Source organism: Schistosoma haematobium, chromosome 5 (assembly GCF_000699445.3).
Source record: "Schistosoma haematobium chromosome 5, whole genome shotgun sequence".
NCBI lineage: Eukaryota > Metazoa > Platyhelminthes > Trematoda > Strigeidida > Schistosomatidae > Schistosoma > Schistosoma haematobium.
Genome location: NC_067200.1, coordinates 19,680,154 through 19,704,478, shown reverse-complemented (window position 1 = coordinate 19,704,478; position 24,325 = coordinate 19,680,154). Strand labels below are relative to the sequence as shown.

Genomic DNA, 24,325 nt, shown 5'->3' with positions numbered 1-24,325 from the left:
CTCTAGACCCCTAAGTCGGCGTCGAACGATGTTAATGTTTAACTTCAATCGATCTTGGGTACGCACTTCTACGGAGTCTCATAATAAGACGAAATGGCCATTCAGTGCCTCCAGGATCTTAATATTGGTCTAGCTTAGATTGGCTAGTTGAATCATTTACAAGACAAAAGTTTTTTTTCGAATTTATATTCTCACATGTAGCTCAATTAACTAGTTAGATGATTCAGTAGGGTTTAATAGTGAGTTTCGTTAACCAGAAACTACGAGATACGAACTGATAAACTACTTTTGAAATACCAAGAAATGGTAATGAAAATAATCAAATGTATTAAAAGGGATGAAGAATTCTGGACGACGGCCTATGCTCCACAGGGAGTAACAGAAGTAAATGAGTAAGTATTAAAAAGCTTGTATGTTATAAATAAACGTGAATAATACAAATCGTCTGTTTTTCATCTGAAGGTTCTTCCTTCCATTTATTGTAATGGGATAATTGTCTCAACAGAAGAAAAGGCCCCTATCATATCTGAAAGAATAAAACATTTCCCCATGGCTACATGAAGATTGTGATAATTAAAATATATAATACTTAATCATAATAATGACATAATGACAAGAATCGATATTTCTTTTATTTGTTTTTAATGATGAACGGAAGAGATCCAAAAAACTCCTGGAAAAAAGGCTATGAAAACATTGAGAAACATCATATCCAATCAGTATTCAATAGAAGTTTTACCAGAAACATCTAGGAAGTAGAAAGTCACATGTCGAGTTTCTGATTGGTTGATTACTTATACTGATCCTATGTTCTAGCAATTTCTGGAAACCTAAGGCCATCTGTACATAAACGAATCTTGGAGTAAAGCGTTTTTTTTCATATTTCGCTCCTTTTCTCTCGTGTTCAAGTTACTGCGTAGATTTAGCCCGGTAGTTACTAGAAGAGCTTCGGAACTGAATCTAGTGTTCAATTAGGAGACTTATTACTTACGATCTATTATTGTTCAATATGGTGAATTAACAGAGGTAAGTTGTTGGATTTCAACTAGCGGTCTAGAAGTTAAGTGAGCGATGTGTAACCTAAAGATCTTGTGTTCAATCTCAGGAATTGGGTCGTCGGTGCGCACTGTTAGGAAGTCCTATACTATAAAGAAACAACTGTACGGTGGTTTCTGGTTTTCAACAATTGTCAAACTAGGATCAGTTCGTAACGTAAACTATAACAACTAAAAAGAACTTAGATGGTTACATCAATGACTTATATCAGATGGAGAATCATTGAATAAACCAGTGAGGATTCTATGATTTATCAAGATTTTTCGCTGGTGTGCAAAAGACAACACAACGTAACATAGAACGAAGCTAAAAATTATCAGATTTTCCAACCAGTATGATACCACATAAATTTAAACCGGTAACAAAACTTATAAAATGCTCCCCCTCCTATATGGTATGTGGAGGGAAGTGGTAGATGATTCCTTTGAGAGACAGTACTTTTTTTATTAGAGACATTGATATTAGACAGAACAATGGCAAATAAACAGCCACTATAAACTACTGATGACGACTGAGAAACTTCATACAGTACAATGAGTCAAGGTTTGAATAGTCCACATCTAACAACTAAAATCACTCCAACTATTACTATTACTAATCCTTAACTGTTTCACTCTGTACATCGTTTTTGAACTCCAATCAACTGTAAATATTTCAGTTTTACCAGTTTGTGGAGGCTTGGAAAGCTCAGCGGTGATGTAGGTTCGAATCTTAACAAGCATATAAACCTAGATAGAACAGGTTTGTTGTAGAGTACCTACAAACGAGAATTATCTTCAAATTGAACGAATCTCTACAAACTTTCAATTCATATAACAACTATATTATTATTAGCTTTATTCAATATTATAGTTTTGATACAACATGGAATTTTCAGTGCAAAATATTTCAACAAGTTTCCTTTTCTTATTTCTTGAACGATTCTGACGATAAATATTGAGTGATTGCAAGTTATATGTTAGCAGTTCGGGAATCGACATTTGAATAAGGTTCGTTCTTTTCAATGCAAATTGCCAGACAACATCAGGATGATGGTGAATGTACTTTTTCGTAACCTGTACAGTGAAATGTCGTAAACTTTTCATAAACGCACCTGAATAGGGTTGTACGCTCAATAGACATAATGATGTGTTAAAATAAACAAGAAAACAGATAACTTGTTGAAATATCTAAATGGTAGGAACAGTTAGCCCAGATATTTAAGCAGGCCGTCGACAGCTCAAAAATAACTATTTAAGGTAATTAGAGGTACTATACAAGAAACTTTGCCTGATCTAGATTTCGAGCTAGTTGTTATTTATCAGCAAGGGATATCTGTAACATTCTCAGTAAGATTCGAACCTTCGTCACCTAGTTTCACAGTCTCAAACATTAGTACAGACTATTCAGAAAGTGAATAATCTTCTTAACAACACAAATATATGTAATGAGAAACTCAAAGGTCTCAGTACAATCATATGTACTTGTCTATTAATATAAGTAGTATTTCATTCAAATTAAAATGTTACACGGTAGAAATAGACAAACGGAAATGTGAAAAAAGAAATTTGTAAGATTGGAAATTGTCAGTGTTTACCTTTTTTGAATGAACAACCTTTTATAACGAGCTAAAAATTGCTAAAAAAAACAACAAACAAACACAGGAAGAAATAAGAAAAAGAACCAAGAAACAACAAATGATTGAATACATAAGTCAATTGAAATTAGATCATCATGGAAAACCTGGAAGTACTGGACGACCGTTCCGTCCTATTGTGGCACTCCTCAGCAGTGTGCATCCATGATCCCGCTTCTGTGACCAGTGGATTTTAACGGGGTCATTTGTGAGATAGGAACTCACTGATAACAATGGTGGATGTGTCGCTCGATTTCGTGGATTAGTTAAAGTTAGACAGTTGGTCAAAGTGAAATTTAGTGTCAATCTATGATATCACTGACTATTGACAAGTTTAGAACACCTGGTTATGGTTTGAGTGATAATTGTGATCAGTAAGCGAAGAAATTGATTATGATAGAACTGATACATTTACTCTTTGTATTCCCATAGATTTGAGTCTCAGGATCCCGTCAAAAGATGTTACTTTATTGCTTCTTCTTCAATAGTATACTGAATGTTTAATAAGATGGTGGTTGGATGTAGTCAACAAGAAACCCTGGAGCTACGTTTCGTGCTACTTGGCACTCGTCATGAAGGTGACTGTGAAGCTGAGCGACACGGGATTAAATTCGTCAGATAGCATCAGTCCCCTCAAGATTACAGGTATACCTTGCTGACGAGTACCAAGTAGCAAGAAACCTAGGTCCAGGGTTTCCTGTTGATTACTTCCAACCACCATCTTATCACAACATAGTGCACATACAATGTCGAGTCACATAGATTAGTGGCCACATTGCAACTTGGTCGATATGATTCGATCTGTACTAAGAAGGACCTGACATACATGACAGTGGCCATTACCTAGTGATCAATCAAGTATCAATGTTTAATCTTTTTTAATATGGTTAATCCGAATATTATTTCAATTTTTTTATCTCATAGTGGTGGGCCCGACCAGCACGTCAGGGTAGCAGCTACAGTCGGGATAGATGAACGTGTACTCGGTCACTGTACCATATTACATAATAAAGTTGATTGAAATGATATGCTTAAAGTAGATATTAGATTCATTCAACAAATATTAAGAATAGTCAGTATGGGGTTGTGGAGATTATTAAGTTTTTGATTGAGATGATGAACCGATTGATGTTAGACCACCACTGAAAACCTAGAAGCACTGGACGACCGTTCCGTCCTATTGTGGCACTCCTCAGCAGTGCGCATCCACGATCCCGCTTACGGGAACTGAGCCGGCATCCAACGGTATTAATGTCTAATTTCAACCAATCCACGAATGTGCGTGACCATCTTCCACTGCACTGACGTAGATACCTGTCTCTATCCGACATACTACGAATAAATTAAGTAATAAATCAGTGATCAGATTTCTTGTGTATGATTTTTATGGTGAAAAAATATTCAACTGTAATAAAAAAAGATCACACAACTTACTTTATAAGCTTCATCTTGTTCAGTTTGGTCTGACAATCGATTGGGAGATAGTAGACGAGGGTTTGGAAAGAAAAAATACATAAGAATATAATGTTCTAATTCGCCAAAAATTGTCTGCATTAAATGTATGCAGTATTTATTTAGACACGTAAACATTGGTACAAGGAGGCACAAAACAGATATGCGCCACATAACTCACTTAATTTGTGTGTAGGCTGTGATATTCTGACAGGATGCCCAACCCGAAACAGGTGGTCTTCTAAGGGGGGCCACACCCAGAGCCTTTAACCAAAAGGTCTAATCCACAAAGCAGTGAAATACCATAAGGAGATGCAGTCCCATGGTAGCCGGTGACCAACAATAGTCAATCAGTAACGACGTAGAACTTCGTACGTACGTACATCAGTTCGAGTTGCCATACAACATTACCATACAGATACAATTGTCGATTCAAATCTCATAGTGGTACAGGTAGTAAAAGTATAAGCAGTAATCGGAAACATTAGGGTTTGAAGATGTTATTCAAGGAGTATAATCCAGTGAAATAAATTTAGAAAGAGAAAAAAAGAGACATGAAGAATTCAGAAGATTAGGATTTGGGAGAACACAAAAAGTAAATGTCATTTGTTTCCTTAGGATCCTGGAGCCCATGTACACCACTGGTTTGAGATGAGGGTTCTCCAACTCCCCTAGGTGGATCCTCTTTATTCACCAAATGTATGCAGAAATATAACCCTTTATATCTAGGACTCAACTTTAAAGAGGACAACACAGAGAAGGTGACATTTTGCACACGTCAAGTTACAAGATCTATTCAGAGGATATTAAACGTCATCAAGTTACATTTGATCTTCACAAATGAAACAGTACTTAAACAGAGAATTAAGGCTAGCTTATTGATGACAGACTCTTTCGTGTATATATATATATATATATATATATATATATATATATATATATATATATATATATATATATATATATATAGCGAAATGAACTGTTCTTGTGAAGCTAGTGACATAGTCTATACACACATGACTTTATCCCTGGGTGCTTGTGAACATGTATTGGAATGGTTCAGAAAGATGTTACAAAATCTATTATTATTAGCCCTCCCATTGTTTTTCATTTAGTACGTGTTAGTGAATATCATATTGAAATAGATGAAGATTTCTTAACAGTCTATTGTTATTACTTCTTCATATCCACTAAATAAATAATTATCTCTCCTCAACAAAATATGTTAACAAATTTTCATTATTACAGTTTTTAGTCACGAACTGATTTTAGCTAGACTACCCTTGAAAATCTAGAAGCGCTGAACGATCACTTCGTCCTAGTATGGGACTCCTCATCGGTAGTGCACATCCACAACTATGCACTCAAGGATTATATGCAGTACCTCCAGCTTCACAAACGAATACCATTCAGTCGGCAACAAACGGTAGAATATATCCGACTCCAATGAATGGTAAAAACGTTAAATACCGATGGCCTTGAGTTGGCCAATCAGGATCAAGATAACGTCTGATGTATTCTGCGTGAAATTTGAGCATAGTCAGTTGGTAACAAACAATTCTAACTCGCAAAACTAGTCCGACTCCCACTATGTAAACTTGGCCGTTTCTCTTTATTATAAAGGATAATTTGATATGTGAGAGTTAATTATTTAAATCAAAGTTGTTATTACGGTTTGTATTTATGATTGTCTTGTAAATGGGAAGTGTTTTTTTATTGGCTGATAAGTTAACCAACACTGCCAGTGTAGTATACTTGAACGCAATAAACTTATGACATTATACAGCCCCTGAATGCCCTGGTACGGCCGAGAGTGGGAAGAATCCGCTCTCCTTCTCGAAATGCTCTCACATGGCCACGCGTACATAGCCTCTGCCAGGGAAGTTCCACTCATTGCCTTTCCGTGGCTGGGGGGTTGTTTACAAAATTGAGAGGATGAAAAGCGGATGTCCGGCGCTTTAACCGGGTTGGTAGACATAGAGAGTCCATCTAGGGGAGTTGGAAAACCCTCATTTCAAACCAATGGTGCACATGGGCTCCAGTATCCTGAGGGAAAAAGTGGCGTATAAACCAGTCGTTGGTCACCGGCTACCATGGGACTGCATCTCCTTACGATGCTCCACTGCCTTGTGCATCAGACCTTCAGGTCGAAGGCTCCGGATGTGGCCCCCTAAGAAAACCACCTGTTTCGTTTTGGACACCCGGTCAGTATCACAGCCCTCACACATACCAAATGAGATTTATGTGGCGCATATGTATTTGGTGCCTCCTTGTACCAATATCTATGTGTTAAAATAAATAATAAATAAATAAATGATATTATACAACTATCTACTAATAACCGAGGTGGATCATTGTCTACTAACACCTGACACAATTGAACTTCATTGCTTATGGCTTTATTAGGTGTTAGATCATTACATAACCTTCTTTGTATAACTAGTATTTCTAATCAATTTATTAATTCCTTCTTAATGTTCTTCAACTTGACAATTATCTCCTATCTTTAATTTGTTTCTATTTTGACCTATTACATAATTTTTTGTTGTTGAATAATTGAAGGCATTTTAGATGGGTGATACAATATTTTTCTATTTTATTATAGACTAATGTATTCAAACTAATTATACGGTATTGTTGGAGAGAAAATTCCCTATGCTGAATTGTTTACCTAAGTTCACACACAAGACCGAAAGTCCTGGGTTTGAGTACCGTATTAGGGATCGTGGATGAGCACTACTGAGGAGTCTCGTACTAGGACGAGACGGTCGTCCAGTATTTCCAAGTTCTCAATGATGGTCTAGTTTAGATCGAATCATAAATTCAATTATTAAAATAATTTGTTTGTTTGACTGCTATTCACTTTCACGTTCAATGAATTGTTATCCGAAATGAGAATGTAGTTGGTGGGTTGATAAAATTAGTCTCGTTATAAATGACTGTACCACCTACTCACATTATTTCATTCCCCATCACCACGTGTTGGGTATGCCTGAACATCAATTACCACGACGCGCAATACTGATTAGTGTTGGGGATTGTTATATCCGAGTGGAGATTAAATTACAGGTAACTTCCGAGGACTATTCATGGACTACTATTCTATAAATATTCTTATTGTATAACTATTCAACAATTACATTATGTATATTTATATCCCTCTTATGACAAGCTCTATTTTGGTCTATAATTTATTATTGTACGATTTACGGTTCTTAAGTTATGTTCAGTTTATTAACTACTGCCTCCCACATTCACAGCCACTTTTTGGGCTTATTTGTGTACAAATATTATTTCCATTTTATGGTACGTTGCGGTCTGTGTGATTGATATATAAACCAAGTATGCTTGAAATAAACGATCTGCTCTGATTCGGAAGCTGGTATCTTGTTCTGGACTCAAGTGGAAGGGCTCGTAGGACATAGGACCAATAAGGACGCTAAACTGCCCACACAGCTTGAACGTCATTGGTTGGCCTAGTGTAAAGATCCGTATAAGTCGTATTCGGATTGGTAGATAAATCGCGCGATAGCAAAACAAGACATCCAAGGTCATAACAATTGGCGACGGGGATTTTGGCAAGAACAAAATAATTGGGAGACGCAAGGTCATAACAGGGATCGTTGGAAGAAAGTTATTGGAGGCCAAACCAAAACGTGGCATTAATGCTTGAAGTCAATAACTTCTGGTCTCGGCCATGTTGGTAGATGCAAACTACTTGTTTGAGGGTCCTTGTAACAATTGTAACCAATGGTTGGAGACTCTAGGTGACATGGCTCAAAATCGATCACAATGGCGTCGGTGTATACACTCTCTGTCTTCCCTTAAACTAAGAGATTAAAATCGCTTCATATCTTTCTTTCTACGCACTAATTCTTTCTTCCTGTACTATATCCTTATACACAATCTTTCTTTCATATATTACCATCATTGAATTAACTACTTCTATGAATCCGGTGTTAATTTTGTTATGCTAACGCGTTATGGCAACTTGTACCGGTACATATATGTGCCTGGTCCTACGTTGTAGCTGACTGACTAATCCTATCACCAATCGATCGATAATGAATCTTTATTGACTGAGGTAGCTTAGATGTGTGTTATGTATATTAAACCACTGTTTTCTTCAACGTTCATTGTCGACTAAAGTAGGAGTAAATATGAGAAGAATTAGAGGGAGCTAAACCAAAGCAAAAAAAACGAACCAACTTGGTATCAACCAATGAAATTATTGACTGTTAATTTGTTTTATACTAGTTAGTACTTAATACCTAATTAGAGTCTAAAAGATAACTGTGACTAATGTTCGAATACATTCAATATTTCAAAGTTATTCTCTAGTGAGTCAATAATTTCTACAAAATTACTTAAGGCTATATCGAGGCAATCCATACAAGATGCATATATGCCAACATGAGACTGATCAATTGCAGTCCTAAATAACAATCGGTAGGTACAAGTAAAACAACATCAAGTGAATTTAAACTTCATCCCATTGCACAAGCCAATGGCTATCAGGACTCAGTAGCAACTAAGTGGATAACGCGATGGCGTTTGAAGCGGACAGTACTGGGTTCGACTCCCAGAGTGAACATCAACTCTGAGGTGCAGGCACATTCAGCTGACGAGTCCTAAATAGGACGAAACGCGAGTCCTGGATGCCACTATCCATCTTTACTCAAAAAGAGCTTGTGACTTAAGGCTATACCGAGGCAATCCGTACAGGATACACATATGCCGACATGAGACTGATCAATTTCATTCCTTAATACCAATGGGTAGGTACAAGTAAAACAACACCAAGTGAATTTAAATTTACTTTAGATTGCATTCAATATATGCATGAAACTTACCCATCTCATTATCAACATCGTCACCAATATTCTTTTGTTGACTTTTATGCAAAGTAGTGTGTTTTTGGTCGACTTGTTGTAATAATGATGATGATTGTTGTTGTCGACTAAGTACACCATCTGAAATCGGTCTGTTTTTAGCATTCAACTTAGCTAAATGAATACGCCAAACTGTATTACAATTACGTATACGATAAGATAATTCACGATTACATAACATTAAGAAACCAAGTGATGTTAATCGTAAATAACACAATATTTCACACTAAAAAAAAGAGCAGATGACATGAAATGATAAGTAGGAGATTTATGAACGGAACATGCTATTGAAAGGAGTCAACCATGAAATTACTCTCAAGGCTTTGGCCTATATATTCTTGTCGAAGTCAAAAGGAGAATCACATATGTATATACATTGTGCACACATTAGATCTTGATTGGGTAATTAAACCTTTCTGATCTTTTGCATAGTGAATTTGGTATACTGTGGGAAGTGAATATAATAATTGAATCGAACTTAATGATACAACAAATGGACACAATTCATATGTTACCCTATTGAAACTATTTATCAAAAGCATTGGCATATTATGTTCATAGTTTTTTGTTCCATACTATTTCACAACTAAGAAGTGTTCCCTGAGTACGACAGTGCGCATACTAATTTAAAAAGGCGTGATTTTACATAAACAACACGGAAATGTTAGTAAAATCATTTGATATTGTAGACAGTTTCCACTATAGATTGATCACATTTTGGATGTTGTCAACAATTAGGGAGCACTGAAAAACTGTTTCGTTTCAGTATCAGATCCCTCGGCAATACACACTCACGATCCCAATGATATTCAAATCTAGGATCTTTATGTTTCGCAGTGAACGCCTGCTATGTTTGAAAAGATTACAAGTTCACCTAATTCTGCGAATGGAACAAAGACTTAGTGACACAATGACCAAATAAGCTAACTATTCCGATGCGTCCCAACTCCGCTAACTACAGAGAGAAGTCCAGGTTTAGAAAGGGGTGAATGTATTCCACAAGCAGCTAGAAGCACGAACAACAATCACAAGCACAATTCAAGCGTATATATACAGCATAAGAATGTCCTTGACAAAAGTTCATATTAAAAGAGACAACAAATTAATGACATTTAAGATCCTCCTAAGTGAGAAATACGATATGAAGGTGAAAATGGGCGTCTTTTGGCCCGAAAACAAGAAATTCAAAGTTCCGAAATAAAATTACAAAAATAAGACACCTACTAAGTGTGTCACTCTCGTGCCAGGCGCTTAACCAACTAGACCACTGAGCCGGCATCCAACGGTGTTAATGTCTAAATTGAATTAATCCACGAAATTGAGCGACACACCCACCATTGCCATCAGTGAGTTACTACCTCGCAACTGACCCGTTTATAGCAGACTTTAGCATGACTGTGACTGATTAGTATAAATGAAGTGGAATGGATTTTTGGGAGAGACTACGATATGTTAACGAACCAATCAGATTTAAGATAACAGATCTTGGATTTTGGCGCGAAATTCACTCATCTATATGGATAAATAAAGTTTTGGCATAATAGCTGATGTTAATTTGTGATGAAAACCCTAATTCTAATTTCTAACCTTAACAATCAATTGTAAATTATAATCCTTATTCTTTATACAGGTTTATAGCCTTCATGTCAGTCCTAGTACATAAATGGACATTCTCAAAGTTACACTAGCGTCACATAAAGGTTATCCATTAATGACAGTCTCACTGACCGTACCACATAAATGAATATTATGTATATATGTATATATCAATCACTTACAAATAATTCACTTGGAAGAGTACATAAATGAAGTCTTGGAGATAAATTATATTCTGAAAAAATATAAAAACGAAGATGGAATACAACAAAAAAAAACATACATAAAAATTCCTTGAACGTAAGACCTTCAAATCAAGTGACAAACATTATTCACAGCAAGATCATCGATGAGAATTCTGAAAGAGTTCCATATTAGAATAAAAACAAGTTTTCTAATATTCTCTGATTTAAATGATGTCCCAATCGGTGACAAATACAAACAATGAAATACTCACAGTCCTATTTCATGCCCCCCCCCCAATGCTCTGGTATAGTCAAGAGTGGGGGGAGTTATATCTCCCTCTCGAAATACTCTCACATGACCATGTGCATACAACCACTGTCAGGGAAGTCCTACTCACTGTCTTCTCGTGGTGGCGGTGTTGTTTACGAAGTGGAGAGGATGGAAAGAGAGTGTCCGGCGCTTTAACCGGGTTGGTGGACACGGAGGCTTTACCTGGGGAACTTGGAAAACTCTCATTTCAAACCAATTGTGCACATGGGCTCCATCATCCTGAGGGAACAAGTAGCGTATGAACCAATCGTTGGTCACCGGCTTCCACGGGACTGCATCTCCTTACGATGCTCCACTGACTTGTGAATTAGACCTTTAGGTCGAAGGCTCGGGGTGTGGCTCCCTAAGAAAACCACCTGCTTCGGTTGGGGTACCCGAGTAGTATCACAGCCCTCACACATATCAAACGAGATTTGTGTGGCGCATATGTATTCGGTGTCTCTTTGTACTAATATTTATGTGTTTAAATAAATAATAAGGTGAACAGAAATGTAACAAAATGGTTTCATTTTCACCTCATTCGGATTATTTAAAGCTAAATTGTGTTAAAAAGGGGAACGAAACAAGTCATTTTCTTTGAATATGGTCTTATATTGTAAATTATTATTACCAATTCTCTCTCTTGCTGCCTGTTATCCGCTTATTTATTTACTTAAACACATAAACATTGGTACAAGAAGGAACCAAATATAAATGCGTCACACTTCACCATCGATTTCTATGAGCAATGGAATACTGCCCGGGTACCTAAACGGAAGTAGGTGATTTTCTTAAGGGACCATCCCCCGAATCCTTGACCTAGAAGTCTAATTCACAAGGTAGAGAAGTGACATTAGGAGATGGATTCTCATTGTGGCCGGTGACCAACAATAGGTTCATCATACGCCAGTTGTTTCCTTAGGATCCTGGAGCCTACGTACACCGTTAGTTTGGAATCAGGGTTTTCCAACTTCCCTAGGTGGTAAGTCTGTGTCCACCAACCCGGTTAAAGTACCGGACGTTTGCTTTTCGTCCTCCCGATTTCGTAAACAACTCTCGCCACGAGAAGGCTATGAGTAAATTTTCCCTGACAGTAGCTGTATACGCGTGGCCATGTGAGAGCATTTCGAGAGAGAGAGCGGACTCTCCCCACTCTCGGCCGTACCAGGGCATTTGGGGACACTCAAACTAGTCTTGAAAGTAAAAATTCTCTTCATTCCCCCTTATCATTTAGCTTTTGCTCAAAGTTCAAATGGTAAGAAATTTGTAGGGGACTATTAAGGAAATAATTAAAAAGTTAATGATGTTAATAGGGGAGACTATAATTTATGAACGAATCAACCAGATTTAAGATAACAGGTCTTGAATTTCAGCGCGAAATTCACTCATCCATTTAGATAAATAGAGTCTTGGCATTATAGCTGATGTTAGTTCGTGATAGAGACCCTAAATTCAATTCTTAACCCTAATCATCAACTATAAATCATAATTCTAATTCCTCACACTGGTTTATAACCCTTATTTGGTCCTAGTTAGTAGGTGAAGATTCCCAAGGTCAGTTTGGCGTCGCTCGAAGATCGTCCATAAATTATAACCTCACCATGTTAAACATTTATATACTAAATGAATTAAAGACGGAAATATTAAGAAAGAAAACATTTATCTACCTGAATGAATAGCCAATAGTATAGGTTCAATTAATTCATCTTTAATTCGTATAGATAACAATCGTAAATGTCTGTATAGAAGATTTAATTTATTCGTAGTAGCTAAATTAAGCATACATACAAATGAAGAGAGACACACAAAGAGAAGATTGTTAGAAAAGATACAAGCTATGAAAAGGAATAGGTAACTAGAAAGACAAATAATACAACGTATAAACCAAATTTGTCTTTCCAATCCAATGGGAAATACTCTAAATAAAAACTTGAAACGGAAAGGGATCACTGAAACGATCTTAGAGAGGTTCCTGTTTATTTAATCGTTCTACACCAAACCCTTAGACAATAAATGGGGTCCCTTCAACCCTAATGTCTCGTTAATAGTTTTACTTAATGAATTGAATGAATGAAATCACATTAGATAATCATAATAGTTTATCATCTTACTAGAATATAAAACAATATCATAAGTATTAGTTATTTCATAAACAAACAAAACAATATTGTAGGGCATCTAATCTCTTAATCTTGTGTATTGATAAACTTAAATGTGTGAAGTTTTGAAAAGTGATGTTGTAATGTAGCTAAGTTAAAGAAATGAACTCAGTCAGTGTTTTGAATTTCAGCTGGAATAAATATCAATGTGTTCATGTGTCAACTTTTTCTGTCTTGATGACATTATTAGTCTTAGTCTATAATATTAGATCTCGATAGTTGTTGCTACCTTGATGTGGTGATTGAGATTGCTTATCATTATGAACCAACCGAGCTATACCGGCTACAACAATCGTTCCTCAAGGTCCTATTATGTCAGACAGGTCGGTTGAAGAGCGGTAAGACTAAAAGCAACAAACCCAAGGTCCGAAGGCGAAGTCGTACAGAGGTGTGACAACAGTAAGGTGTTTCCATCAGACAACCAGCATAACAGAGATGCTGCCTTCCCACAAGGAGGTCGATCCTAAAAATACACACTTCACCTTATCCCACAGATATCCGTCTCCGGCGGTAAGATCTCAACAAGTACGGAGCTAACACGAAAATTACTCACAAAAATGTCGTATGTGACCGACCTCAAACAGTTGTCTCTTGGGCACTGAGGTCACGCTCTCAAGGTCACTAAGACCACCTCTAATCCAATTTCCTTTTCAGGTACCTCCAGAAGGACCCTTCCACGGTGTGGGTAACCGGGAAGTGATAACTGCCCTCATATCTTTAACAGCACTCAAGACCACCGACTGACTGTATTATTAGATGATTAGAGGTAACCAGTAAGAAACCCTACTTGATTTAGGTTTGATCCTAGTTAGCACTTGTCATCAAGACAAACTTGAAATCTTGAAGGAGTTAATGCTCTATGTGAGATTTAAAAACCTGTTATCCAGCTTTACAGTCTGAAATAACAACGCCATCGAGTTATCCGGTCCAGGGATGAGTACTAAGTAGCGATCAATCAAACGTATTTTACGATTCTTTAACACTTAATTTGAATATAGTTATCCAATATTATTTGAAGTGAATGATAGTTAAGTTGGTTGAAAACTCATTATTTAAAGATTGTTTCACTTACAATACTCTTTCAACAAAAAAAGAGACTAAATCATTGTTTATGGGGTCAGTGATACCAGGATGGAATATCCTGGCGGTTGGTTACTCAATGGAAGCTCAAACTAGAACACATTATTTGAACAATTTTCAACTAATCAGTTTTAGTAAATGGATTAAGCTACTTCTGTGAATCCCACATAAACTCTTTGATTTTTACTACCAATAACTTCTCTTGGAGCCCTTACAAAGCTAATGCCAGTCCAAAACCCAAGTAGAGAATACCTGGGAATGGAGTTAGCAACCTTATTCGATAAAAAAAGGTAACCAGAAAAAAAACATTGGTACAAGAAGGAACCAAATATATATACATCACACTTTACCATTCAATTTGTGTGAAAACTAGAATACTGCCCGGGTACCGAGACCGAGGTAGGTGGTTTTCCTAGGGGGACTATTCCCCGAGTCTTTACCCAGAAGTCTGATTCACAAGTTAGAGGAGTGACATTAGGAGATGTCGTCTCATGGTGGCTAGTGACTGATAATAGGTTCATACTCCATATTTTCTCTTAGGATACTAAAGCCTATGTACACCACTGGTTTGGAATGAGAGTTTTCCAACTCACCTAGGTGAACCCTCCGTATCCACTAACCCGGTTGAAGTGCCGGACATTCTTTTTTCGTCCTCCCATTTTCATAAAAAAACACTCCCACCGCGATTAGGACTTCCCTGGAATTGGCTGTTTTTGCGTGACCATGTGAGAGCATTTCGGAAAGTAAAGCGGACTCTCTCCACCATCCGTCGTAGCAGGGCATTTGGAGGCCTGATGATGAAGTCATTGTTCAGTCAAATATTCTTTGTTTTTCAACATTTGTATAGAACAAAAACGTATAAAATGCTTTTCCAAGATAAGGATAATAATATCTACATGCAAAAAAAGTCTGTTAACTACTGAAAACTGATTTTGACATACATTTAACACAAAGAAAACATATCAAAATACTAACTACATCATATCCCCTTTAAAAAAAGGGAATACTATGACGAAAGATTCACTTACATTGGTGTATGGTATCTTGCTTGATAAGATAAAGTTTTGTTTGTAAAATTAATTGTTTTCGAATAGGAAGATCTTGAACACTTGCTTTAAGAGAATAGAAATGTAACAAAGAAAAAAACAGAGATATAGCATTACTACTAGTACTGTAACGAACGAGTACACATGTGGAGACAACAGTCAGTCAGCAACAACGTAGAACCTCTTGCGTACGTACATCAGTTCGAGTTGCCATAACACATTAGCACACAGATGCAATTGTCGATTCAAATCCCATAGTGGTAGAGATAGTAAAAGTATTTTGGTAAAACATGAAAACCATAGATTCAATACTTTATTTGCAAATCCTACATCAATTGTCTCAATTTTCATCGTTCCTTCATTGTTATTACAATTACTGTCTGTTCTCATTCTCATCGATTCGATCTTCTCAGCCTTCTGCTGCCAGGCATTCCACTTCTGACTAGCGTTATATGTTACTTATGTCGACATAAGTAGCATAAACCACATTGCTACTACTGGATACAAAATAATGGTTAGGTAGTGTTACAATATTTTAGCTGTCTGGTTAGATTTCCCGAGATGTTAGAATTCTTTGTTTTAAATGATATAAGTAATATAATGTAATTCACAGGTTACAATGGCACAGATCAATTTTCTCAGTATATTCTATTTCATTTGGATTTACTTATATTTTTCTTCTTAATTGGTTTACTGTTGATTCTGTGCTCTCTGTTGTGACCTTTCTACATCCAGTAAAACGTACGGGAGTCATCTGTTGAATCTCTTCAACAAGTGTTCAAGGATAATTGAAGCAAACAGTTACTATTATCAGCTAGTTCGCCTGAGGCGTCAAAAGACCCACGTAAACGTTGTTCAGCTTGAATTGTTCTACCTACTTAGGGATAAAAAATCAACGATTAAGATTAGTACGTTTCTGAAGGTTAAGAGCTTCTTATAAAATTCAATGTTTACTTTCTTAGTGATGCAGTCAGCAGAGTCGTAGGTAGGGATGGAGAAAAGATAACGAGGTGGATCAGACCTTCAGGTCGAAGGCTCGGGATGTGGCCCCATAAGAAAACCACCTGCCTCGGTTTGGGCACCCGGGCAGTATCACAGCCTTCACACATATCAAATGAGATCTGTGTGGCGCATATGCATTTGGTGCCTCCTTTTACCAATATCTATGTGTTAAGATAAATAAATAAATAAAATATACACACTAGTGACGGTCTTCAAGAGATATTTTCCTGAAGTTCTAATAAGAAGCCATGACTAGTGAAATCCAATCAAGTCTGTTGTGACATAGTAACTACTCACTGATCAAAAAATAAAGTAGTATAAAATCCATAGAAATTTACCAGCAATACAAGTCATATTTCCATTTTGAAATAATGTAAATATCAATTTAATAGAATCAACTTGAGGATAATTAAATGTTAAACGTATAATTGATGACATCTCCTGATAGTATTGACTTAGATGATCTAAAGTCTAAAGAAAAAAACACAAAACAGAAGGTTAATATTACACATAACATGATCATATACTTACATATAAACCTTTCTCAATAGCGAATATATACAAAGGAATAGCCATTAACAGAGTAGATGTATAATGTTGATCATTCGATAGATTATCATTGATGAATTTCAGAATAGGTGTAGCTAACTATTAAAAAAAAAGAAATAAAGTATATAATGAAATAATCATGGAAACTATACTTCAGTTTCTAAGGATTGTTTTATATCATCTAATTTTTCCAATGAATTAATATAGATTATATCACCATTAACAATACCAAGTTCTGATAGAGATTGATTTGAATAATTTATGTTGTAATAATCTTTTGCATTAAGACTTATTTGAACATTTTCTCTGAATGGATAGAAAGAAAGAAAGAAAACAAAAGTATCCATATAGTTATTAAGTCATAATGAACATTTGAAATGTGATAATCGTTAGTTAGAATAAATAATGCCCACAAGTGTCCTGATATGACCGAGAGTGGGGAAAGTCAGATCTCTTTCTCAAATGCTGTCAAGTAGCCACGTGCATACAACTACTGCAAGGGAAGTCCTACTCACTGTCTTCTCGTGGCATTACTGTTGTTTATGAAATTGAAAGGATGAAAAGCGAATATCCGGCGAATTAACCGGGTTGGTGGAGACGGAGGGTCCATCTGTAGGGGGGTTGGGAAACTCTCATTCCAAAGCAATAGTGTACATGGGCCCCAGGATCCTGAAGGAAAAATGGTGTATGAACCTATTACTGGTCACCAGCTGCCATGAGATTGCATCACCTCGATGTTACTCCACTGCTTTGTGGATCAGACCTTTAGGTCAAAGGCTCGGAGTGTGGCCCCTAATAAAACCACCCGCTTCGGTTTGTGCACTTGGGTAGTATCCAAACCCTTACACAAATCGAATAATTTATGTGGCGCATACCTGTTTGGTGCCTTCTTGTACCAATGTTTATGTGTCTAAATAAATAAATAAATAAGAATAAATAATACTCGAACATGACACATATTTTTGTCCTATCTATTCATTTATTTGGATAAAAATATTGGTACAAAGGGTCAGTGAATAAATATACGCCAAACAAGTCACTTGAATTGTGTGTGAGCTGTGGTACTCTGCTCGGATGTCCAGACCGGGGCAGGTGGTTTACTTAGGGAGCCACACCCGGAGCCTTCGACCTGAAGATCTGACCCACAAGGCAGTGAAGCAGCGTTAGGAGATGCAGTCCCATGGAAGCCGGTGATCAATAATTGGTTTATACGCCATTTATTCCCTTAGGATACTGGAGCCCATGTGAACCATTGGTTTGGAATCAGAGTTTTCCAGATCCCCTAGAAGGATCCTCCATATCTATATCCTATCAGCCCAAAAATTTTTTCGAGCCATTACAAAATGTAGAAGACTGACAAAGCAGTAATAAAACTGGGATTAGATTTTCATGAGTCATACTAGGACAACGACAACTACAGATATTATTATATGGAAGTGTTCAAAGAAGAGCAATGAAAACGGTAGCTACAACCGATTGAATGTGACCAATTATTGAAAAGAGTTCAATACAATGGCACTTGGGTTTAGAAACTATTTACGATTTAAGCTTGTGCATTCAATACCGGAAATGACAGACATTTGATTAACGTTTTGTGATGTTCATACATCTTCCAACTAGAATTAATAAAACTATAAAGAATTTAAGCTTTTTTAATCAACATATCAAGGCAATATGTAACGGAATGCATATTGACTAGAGGGATGAAAACAGTTGTATTGCATGAAGTTTAGACCTTTATGTGTAATCACTTTTTAGATCTTGATAGCCTTCATTTCTAGACTAGTAACTCATTTCAGCCTAGGTTTTATGAGAATGATGAACAAATATTGTAATGAAGTATGATAATGATTCACGTTTTTAACGTCAGCCAAAACGTGATTGATGTATACGCTCTTCAGTAGTGTTTTATAACATTAACAGTACTATGCATAACTACAAGTACTTATCCAAAAATGCAAAGGAGAGGAATGGAAGCGGCAGTTGTAACCAATTGAATGTAAAAAAAGAGAACAATAACGAAGAGATTAGTGTAAGGTAGTGTAGTAATAATGAGGGGACGGAAAGGTACAACCAGAAGAAATCTTTCAGTTAAGGGAGACACAACCACTTTTTATGAAGAAAGTAAAAGAAGGTTACAGCAGGATCGCCACTGGCTTCTATTCTGAGCCATATCTGATAACGTCTCTAGCCACTGTGTTGCACCATCTCTCAGACCCCAACCAGGGAGTCGTGAAGGACCAACACAAGCCAGTCCTTTGCAGCTTTCTTTCATGCCACGACACCATGTCATGCACTGACCACCTCTCCGCTTCTTCCAACCAGTTCCAGAGTCAGCAAATAATGCACGACGTGGGATTCTCTAGGACGACATTCGTAGAACACGTCCAAGTCACCGAAGTCGGTGTTTCAAGATGGTGACACCCACTGCATTATCGTCTCTGCGCCCGAACACACGATCCCGAACCTCTGCATTACTGACATGGTGTTGCCATTGAATATCAGCAATCCTTCGGAGACAACGATGATCAAACACAGAGAGTCATATAACATCCTCAACTCGGAGAGGCCAGGTTTCACAAGCGTAGAGTAAAAATGCTCTCACCGACGCGTTGTAGATCTGACCTTTTACAACCAGACTAACATCACGAAGGCGCCAAAGGTGGCCCAGATTGGCATAAGCCACTCTGGCTTTCACTATACGTGCATTGATCTCATCACTCACACCCCCACCAGCAATTATGCAGCTACCTAGATACACGAACTTCTCGACTACTTCTATCTGCTCACCATCCAGGGTGAGTACAGGGTTAGAATCCTGCCAGTCTTGCAGAAGTACTTTGCACTTCGAAGGTGCAAAGCACATACCATACCTACGGACACTAATTGCCAACTGATTAAGTGCGGATTGCATGCCTTGGGCATTATCGCACAGTAAGACAATATCATCCGCATACTCAAGGTCGAGAAGTCTTTCTCCAGGCAACAGGTCCACACCACCATTACTTACATCCATTAGAGCTGTTTCCAGAATGTCATCGATGGCAAAGTTGAAGAGGAATGGTGAGATTGAGCAACCCTGCCTAACCCCACTGCTCGAATGGAACAATGGAGAGAGGTGGTTGTATGCCCTCACTCTGCCTGATGATGAACTGCATATAATTATGGAAACTCATACAAACACGCAAATAATAAGTAAGAAAACCGTCTAACGTTTGAGTAAATAGTGAATATCCAAAAATTCATCAGTACATTCTTTTTTTATTACAAATCTTGATATTTGGAAAGGCCTAACAAATGTGATCGGTATGTAATTCAAAAACAAACATGGACTACTACATTTACCATGAATACGAGTTTAATTTTCCACTAATTAGTACTTAATCTATGTATAAGTACGTAGGAGTAAATACTAATATTTGCTGGGCAAATTTATGCAAAAGTATAATACATTGAAGGCCTTGTGGATACCCAACAGTGAAACACTATTCCTCTTAGCTCGGTTGGGTCATTACGATAGGCAAGCCCGACCACCACGTCAAGGTAGCAGCTACGGTCGGGCCGTGGTAAGAAAGGAAATAACACGCTCTCATTTTGTTGAAAACTTCCTACTAGGTGCTCTTAGACGATATCTCCGAGTGCCCTCAATTAACACGATGTATCTAAAGACGGTATTCCGATTAACGGCTTCGAAAAAACCATGAATCTCGTCAAGAGGACACCGGTCAGCCGTTTTTTTAGAGGAAGCTTGAGAACCATATCAGCTAGATAGTCTCCAAAGCTTTGTGGCAGTCAAATACCCACCAAGTCGAAATGTGCGACTCGACTTTCTTACCAGACAGACGGTTTCGAAATCCAGGTGAGCCTAATCTTTTCCATTTATCTTTATGTTATGTGCGGAAACAAAGAAAAGGAAAAATAGCCAAAAATGAAGCCCGTTTGGCTGAAAAGTCATTGGTGGACTCACGCTCTGAGTTGCAGATTACTCCGCCAAAACAAAACAAAATTTATTCTTATCGTAGATGGAAAACGTTCGGCCTCATCAAACATTGTCGTGAGTAATTCGCTCGACTCACACGACTCTATTCCAAGAAAAGCCAACAGTAAGCTCCCAATAGTTAAAAGGCAGGATATGACATCACGATCGAAAGCCGTGAACACGACTTTCAAAGAAGTTAAGTCTGTTCTTAGTTTAATTATTTGGAATTCGGAGTCGGAAGACAATAACCTTGCTAAAAAGCATGCATACGATCTGGAGTCAGTGGAATTTGCCATCAGAAATGTACTGCGAGAAGAGGTTTCAGGGGTACATAATAAGACTCGGTGAGTTGGAGGTGAGACCCAAACAACAAGGATCTTGAATTTAATACTCGGAAATTATGAAGAGACGTCATATTGAATAACATACACAAAACTCGTAATTCGAATATTCATATCCGACCAGACTGCCCGCTTGATGATAGAATCAAGTGGAAGAATGCCCTTACGGATTTAAAAACTTGAAAGCTAAATGGAGAAACGAATCTTACGATCAAGGGTTTTCGAGTGGTTAGGTCTTGGAATCCAATGCTTCCGAGACTTGTATGGGCAGAACGAGTGATTCTCAAAACACCTTAAATGTATGCTACACAAACGCCCGTAGTTTTAGAAATAAAACATCCAAGCTAAGTTTGATAGTGGAGGAATTAATTGCCGATACAATTGTTGTCCCAGAGACTTGGCTTACCGTGGATATAGACTGTCCCCCCATCATTGCAGGGCACATCCGTATTAGAAGTGATAGTTATATGTTAAAGATCACTTTCGTGCACAATTGATCATATCGGAGGCGCATGACAGTGGTATGTGTGGGGTAACTTGTTGTACAATTAAGTCCAAACGCGAGTTAGTGACCACAGGAAGAATATACCGTAGTCTATGTTGTCTTGCTGACGACTTTATCTTAAGTCACATCTATTCTTGGAGTAAGGCCGAATGTTATCTCATAATTGGAGATTTTAACGAACCGTATATCAACTGGATAGAGCCTACAGCTTCAGGTAGAAGTTTTGACAGCGACCTTCTATCAATTATTCGGTGTGCACTTGAACAATGTGTCGCAAAACCGACACATACAGACTTCGAACATGATCCGTCATTACTGGACCTTGTCCTTACAAACCACTGTGACGATTTCGTCGACATTCAGCACCCCCACTAGCAAATAGTGGTCATGTACTTCACTTTAGGTTTCGGACGCACGGTATACAGTATGTATCTGATCCATCCCGTCCCAATATCTGGCGAGCAAACATTCCGGCAATCAGAGACTATGCTATCTCGACAGACTGGTCGGTCGATGAGGATGAATTGACCGAAGACAAATGGAATAAGTTTAAAGCCACATTCGAGTCCGTGACATCACCGTACATCCCATGGTCAACACGTAGGCTACCACAATGCCCTCCATGGATTAAAACGGAAACCAGAAAGCTGCTGAAGCGAAGCAAGCACTTCTGGGACATATTCTTGTCTACAGGCCACGAATCATTTAAGTGCGAATACCGAAAGATCCACTATATATATATATATATATATATATATATATATATATATATATATATATCGCACCACTTACGAGAGATAATTGGCATTTGGTAGCCGTACTTGCCCGAAACGATTGTTTCCGTACATCAAACGGAGAACTGTTGCACGAAAATTCAGACATACTACCTATAGTACCTGTACATGTGACTGAGGAAACTGTTCTTCAAATGATCACTAACCTCAAACCTAGTAAGATACCGGGCTCTGATGGGTTACATTCACGATCACTGTCACCTCTCGTGGACATTATTTCAAGACTACTTGCGATGCCTTTCAACATGTCCCTCTCTATGCTCAACTCTCCAGAGATTGGAAAGATGCTATAGCTAGTCCTATATTTAGAGATGGCTAGAGACAAATCGTGTCTAACTACCGAGATGTCAGTCTAACTAGCAAAATAGTTAGGTTACTTGAAAAGATAATTCGGGTTAAGTTACTAAGTCACATAGAATTATACATTCTGTTAACCCCAGAGTAACACGGGTTTCGAAATAAGCATTAATGTCTAGCCAATTTGTTGTAAAAGATAATTGAACAGGATCCTTAGGTAACGGTCCGTCTGTCAATGTGATATTCACAGACTTTAGCAAAACCTTTGAAAAGGTCCCTTAACTCGTTCTTATCCAGAAGCTCTCGGGCTTCGGGGTAACAGGTGCTGTGCAAGAATGGATAGAGAACTACCTATGTAACCGCAGATAGCGAGTGAGAATTATTGAGACTCTATCTGAGTGGAAGCCAGTCAAAAGTGGCGTACCCCAAGGCACTATCCTAGGTCCCCTACTTCTTCCCTACGTCAATGAAATACTATTGCTTAAGTCGTTAACATTATTATTTGCGGATGATGTCCAAATATGGGGAACAATAAGAATTGAAGCTGATCATTTTGATCTTCAAGACGACCTAGACGAATTAGTTAGACGGTCTTAATGTTGTGGCTTAGAAATTAGTTCTAGCGTGTCCTCGTTAACAGTTACCAGTATACAAAATTAATGGAGGCTCTTTCCAAACTCTGTAACGACGAGCGCTTCAAACGCCTAAACATTTCCCCTTGTTGTATCGCGGAACGTGAAGTGACCTCATACTGGCATTCTGTATATTTACTAACGATTTGAGTGCCAATATGTCTTTTTTGTTACCTCCAGCACTGATAATTTTCGGGGTCATAGCAGGAAAGTTCAAAAACCGCGATTCAACAGACTTAAAGTGGGGTTCCGTTTTCTTCATCGAATGATCGACGATTGGGACGCCTTGCCCGGACAAGTGGTATCAGTCTCATCAGTGAACATTCCATAGAAGAAGCTGGACCTTCAATGGAAAGCAAACTGTAAGGATCAGCACAGATCCACCAACCTACTATCCTTATTGCTGAAGATTGGATTAACTGTTCAGATCAAAGACGTTATTTCATCGGTTTGTATTTTTAACTGTTTTGTGGAAGGAAAGCGTTTTCTGATTGGCTGATAAGTAGCACAAGATCGTCAATATAATATACTTATACCAATTTTACGTCTACTTAAAAACCAAGCTTTTTAACTAATACATCCCTATAGAAATAAAAAGAAAACTACCTTTTCAAACTGAAAATTTTCGAAGCAGACTCAAAAATCTCATTAAGAGTGGCACTAGCTGTTGCAGTCTCGAAAACATGGAACTTATTTAGGAACTTCAGCCTAAGTCTCATCTTTTCAACTGCCCGACTTGACTCGACCTTCAAATGGTTGTGGACGGAATAGAAGCTTTCGCTTAACAGGCTTCCTTGCTAGTAGGAGGGGATCACCAAATCCTCCAGGCAGGAAC

The 24,325-nt window shown here is 37.7% G+C and overlaps 1 protein-coding gene across 2 annotated transcripts; it reads right to left on the bottom strand.

The window, feature by feature from the left end:
* Positions 1-24,325, bottom strand: MS3_00009332 (uncharacterized protein). Of its 2 annotated transcripts, none has more exons than XM_051217689.1 (11): positions 24,097-24,325; positions 17,095-17,248; positions 16,925-17,041; positions 16,346-16,864; positions 15,374-16,307; positions 14,939-15,168; positions 12,774-12,875; positions 10,794-10,846; positions 8,977-9,241; positions 4,106-4,134; positions 1-2,673 (listed from the first exon to the last, which is right to left on the bottom strand). In XM_051217689.1, the coding sequence occupies exons 1-4, from the start codon at positions 24,207-24,209 to the stop codon at positions 16,694-16,696; spliced, it is 555 nt and encodes a 184-aa protein (XP_051065122.1). In that variant the 5' UTR covers positions 24,210-24,325; the 3' UTR covers positions 1-2,673; positions 4,106-4,134; positions 8,977-9,241; positions 10,794-10,846; positions 12,774-12,875; positions 14,939-15,168; positions 15,374-16,307; positions 16,346-16,693. The 2 variants fall into 2 exon arrangements, with proteins under 2 accessions (XP_051065122.1, XP_035586179.2); XM_035733826.2 differs by lacking the exon at positions 14,939-15,168 and having other exon boundaries at positions 1-526; positions 2,633-2,673; positions 15,374-15,457; positions 16,732-16,864.

What these genes read in the sequence shown, in the direction of transcription:
- MS3_00009332 (XM_035733826.2), bottom strand. Translation starts at nt 24,209, where the DNA reads ATGAGACTTAGGCTGAAGTTCCTAAATAAGTTCCATGTTTTCGAGACT. An exon ending in CTCTTCCAAGTGAATTATTT is followed by an intron (nt 9,242 to 10,793) that starts GTAAGTGATTGA and finishes TCTTTTTTTTAG; the next exon opens with TGTGAAATATTGTGTTATTT. An exon ending in CGATGTTGATAATGAGATGG is followed by an intron (nt 4,135 to 8,976) that starts GTAAGTTTCATG and finishes ATCGATTGTCAG; the next exon opens with ACCAAACTGAACAAGATGAA.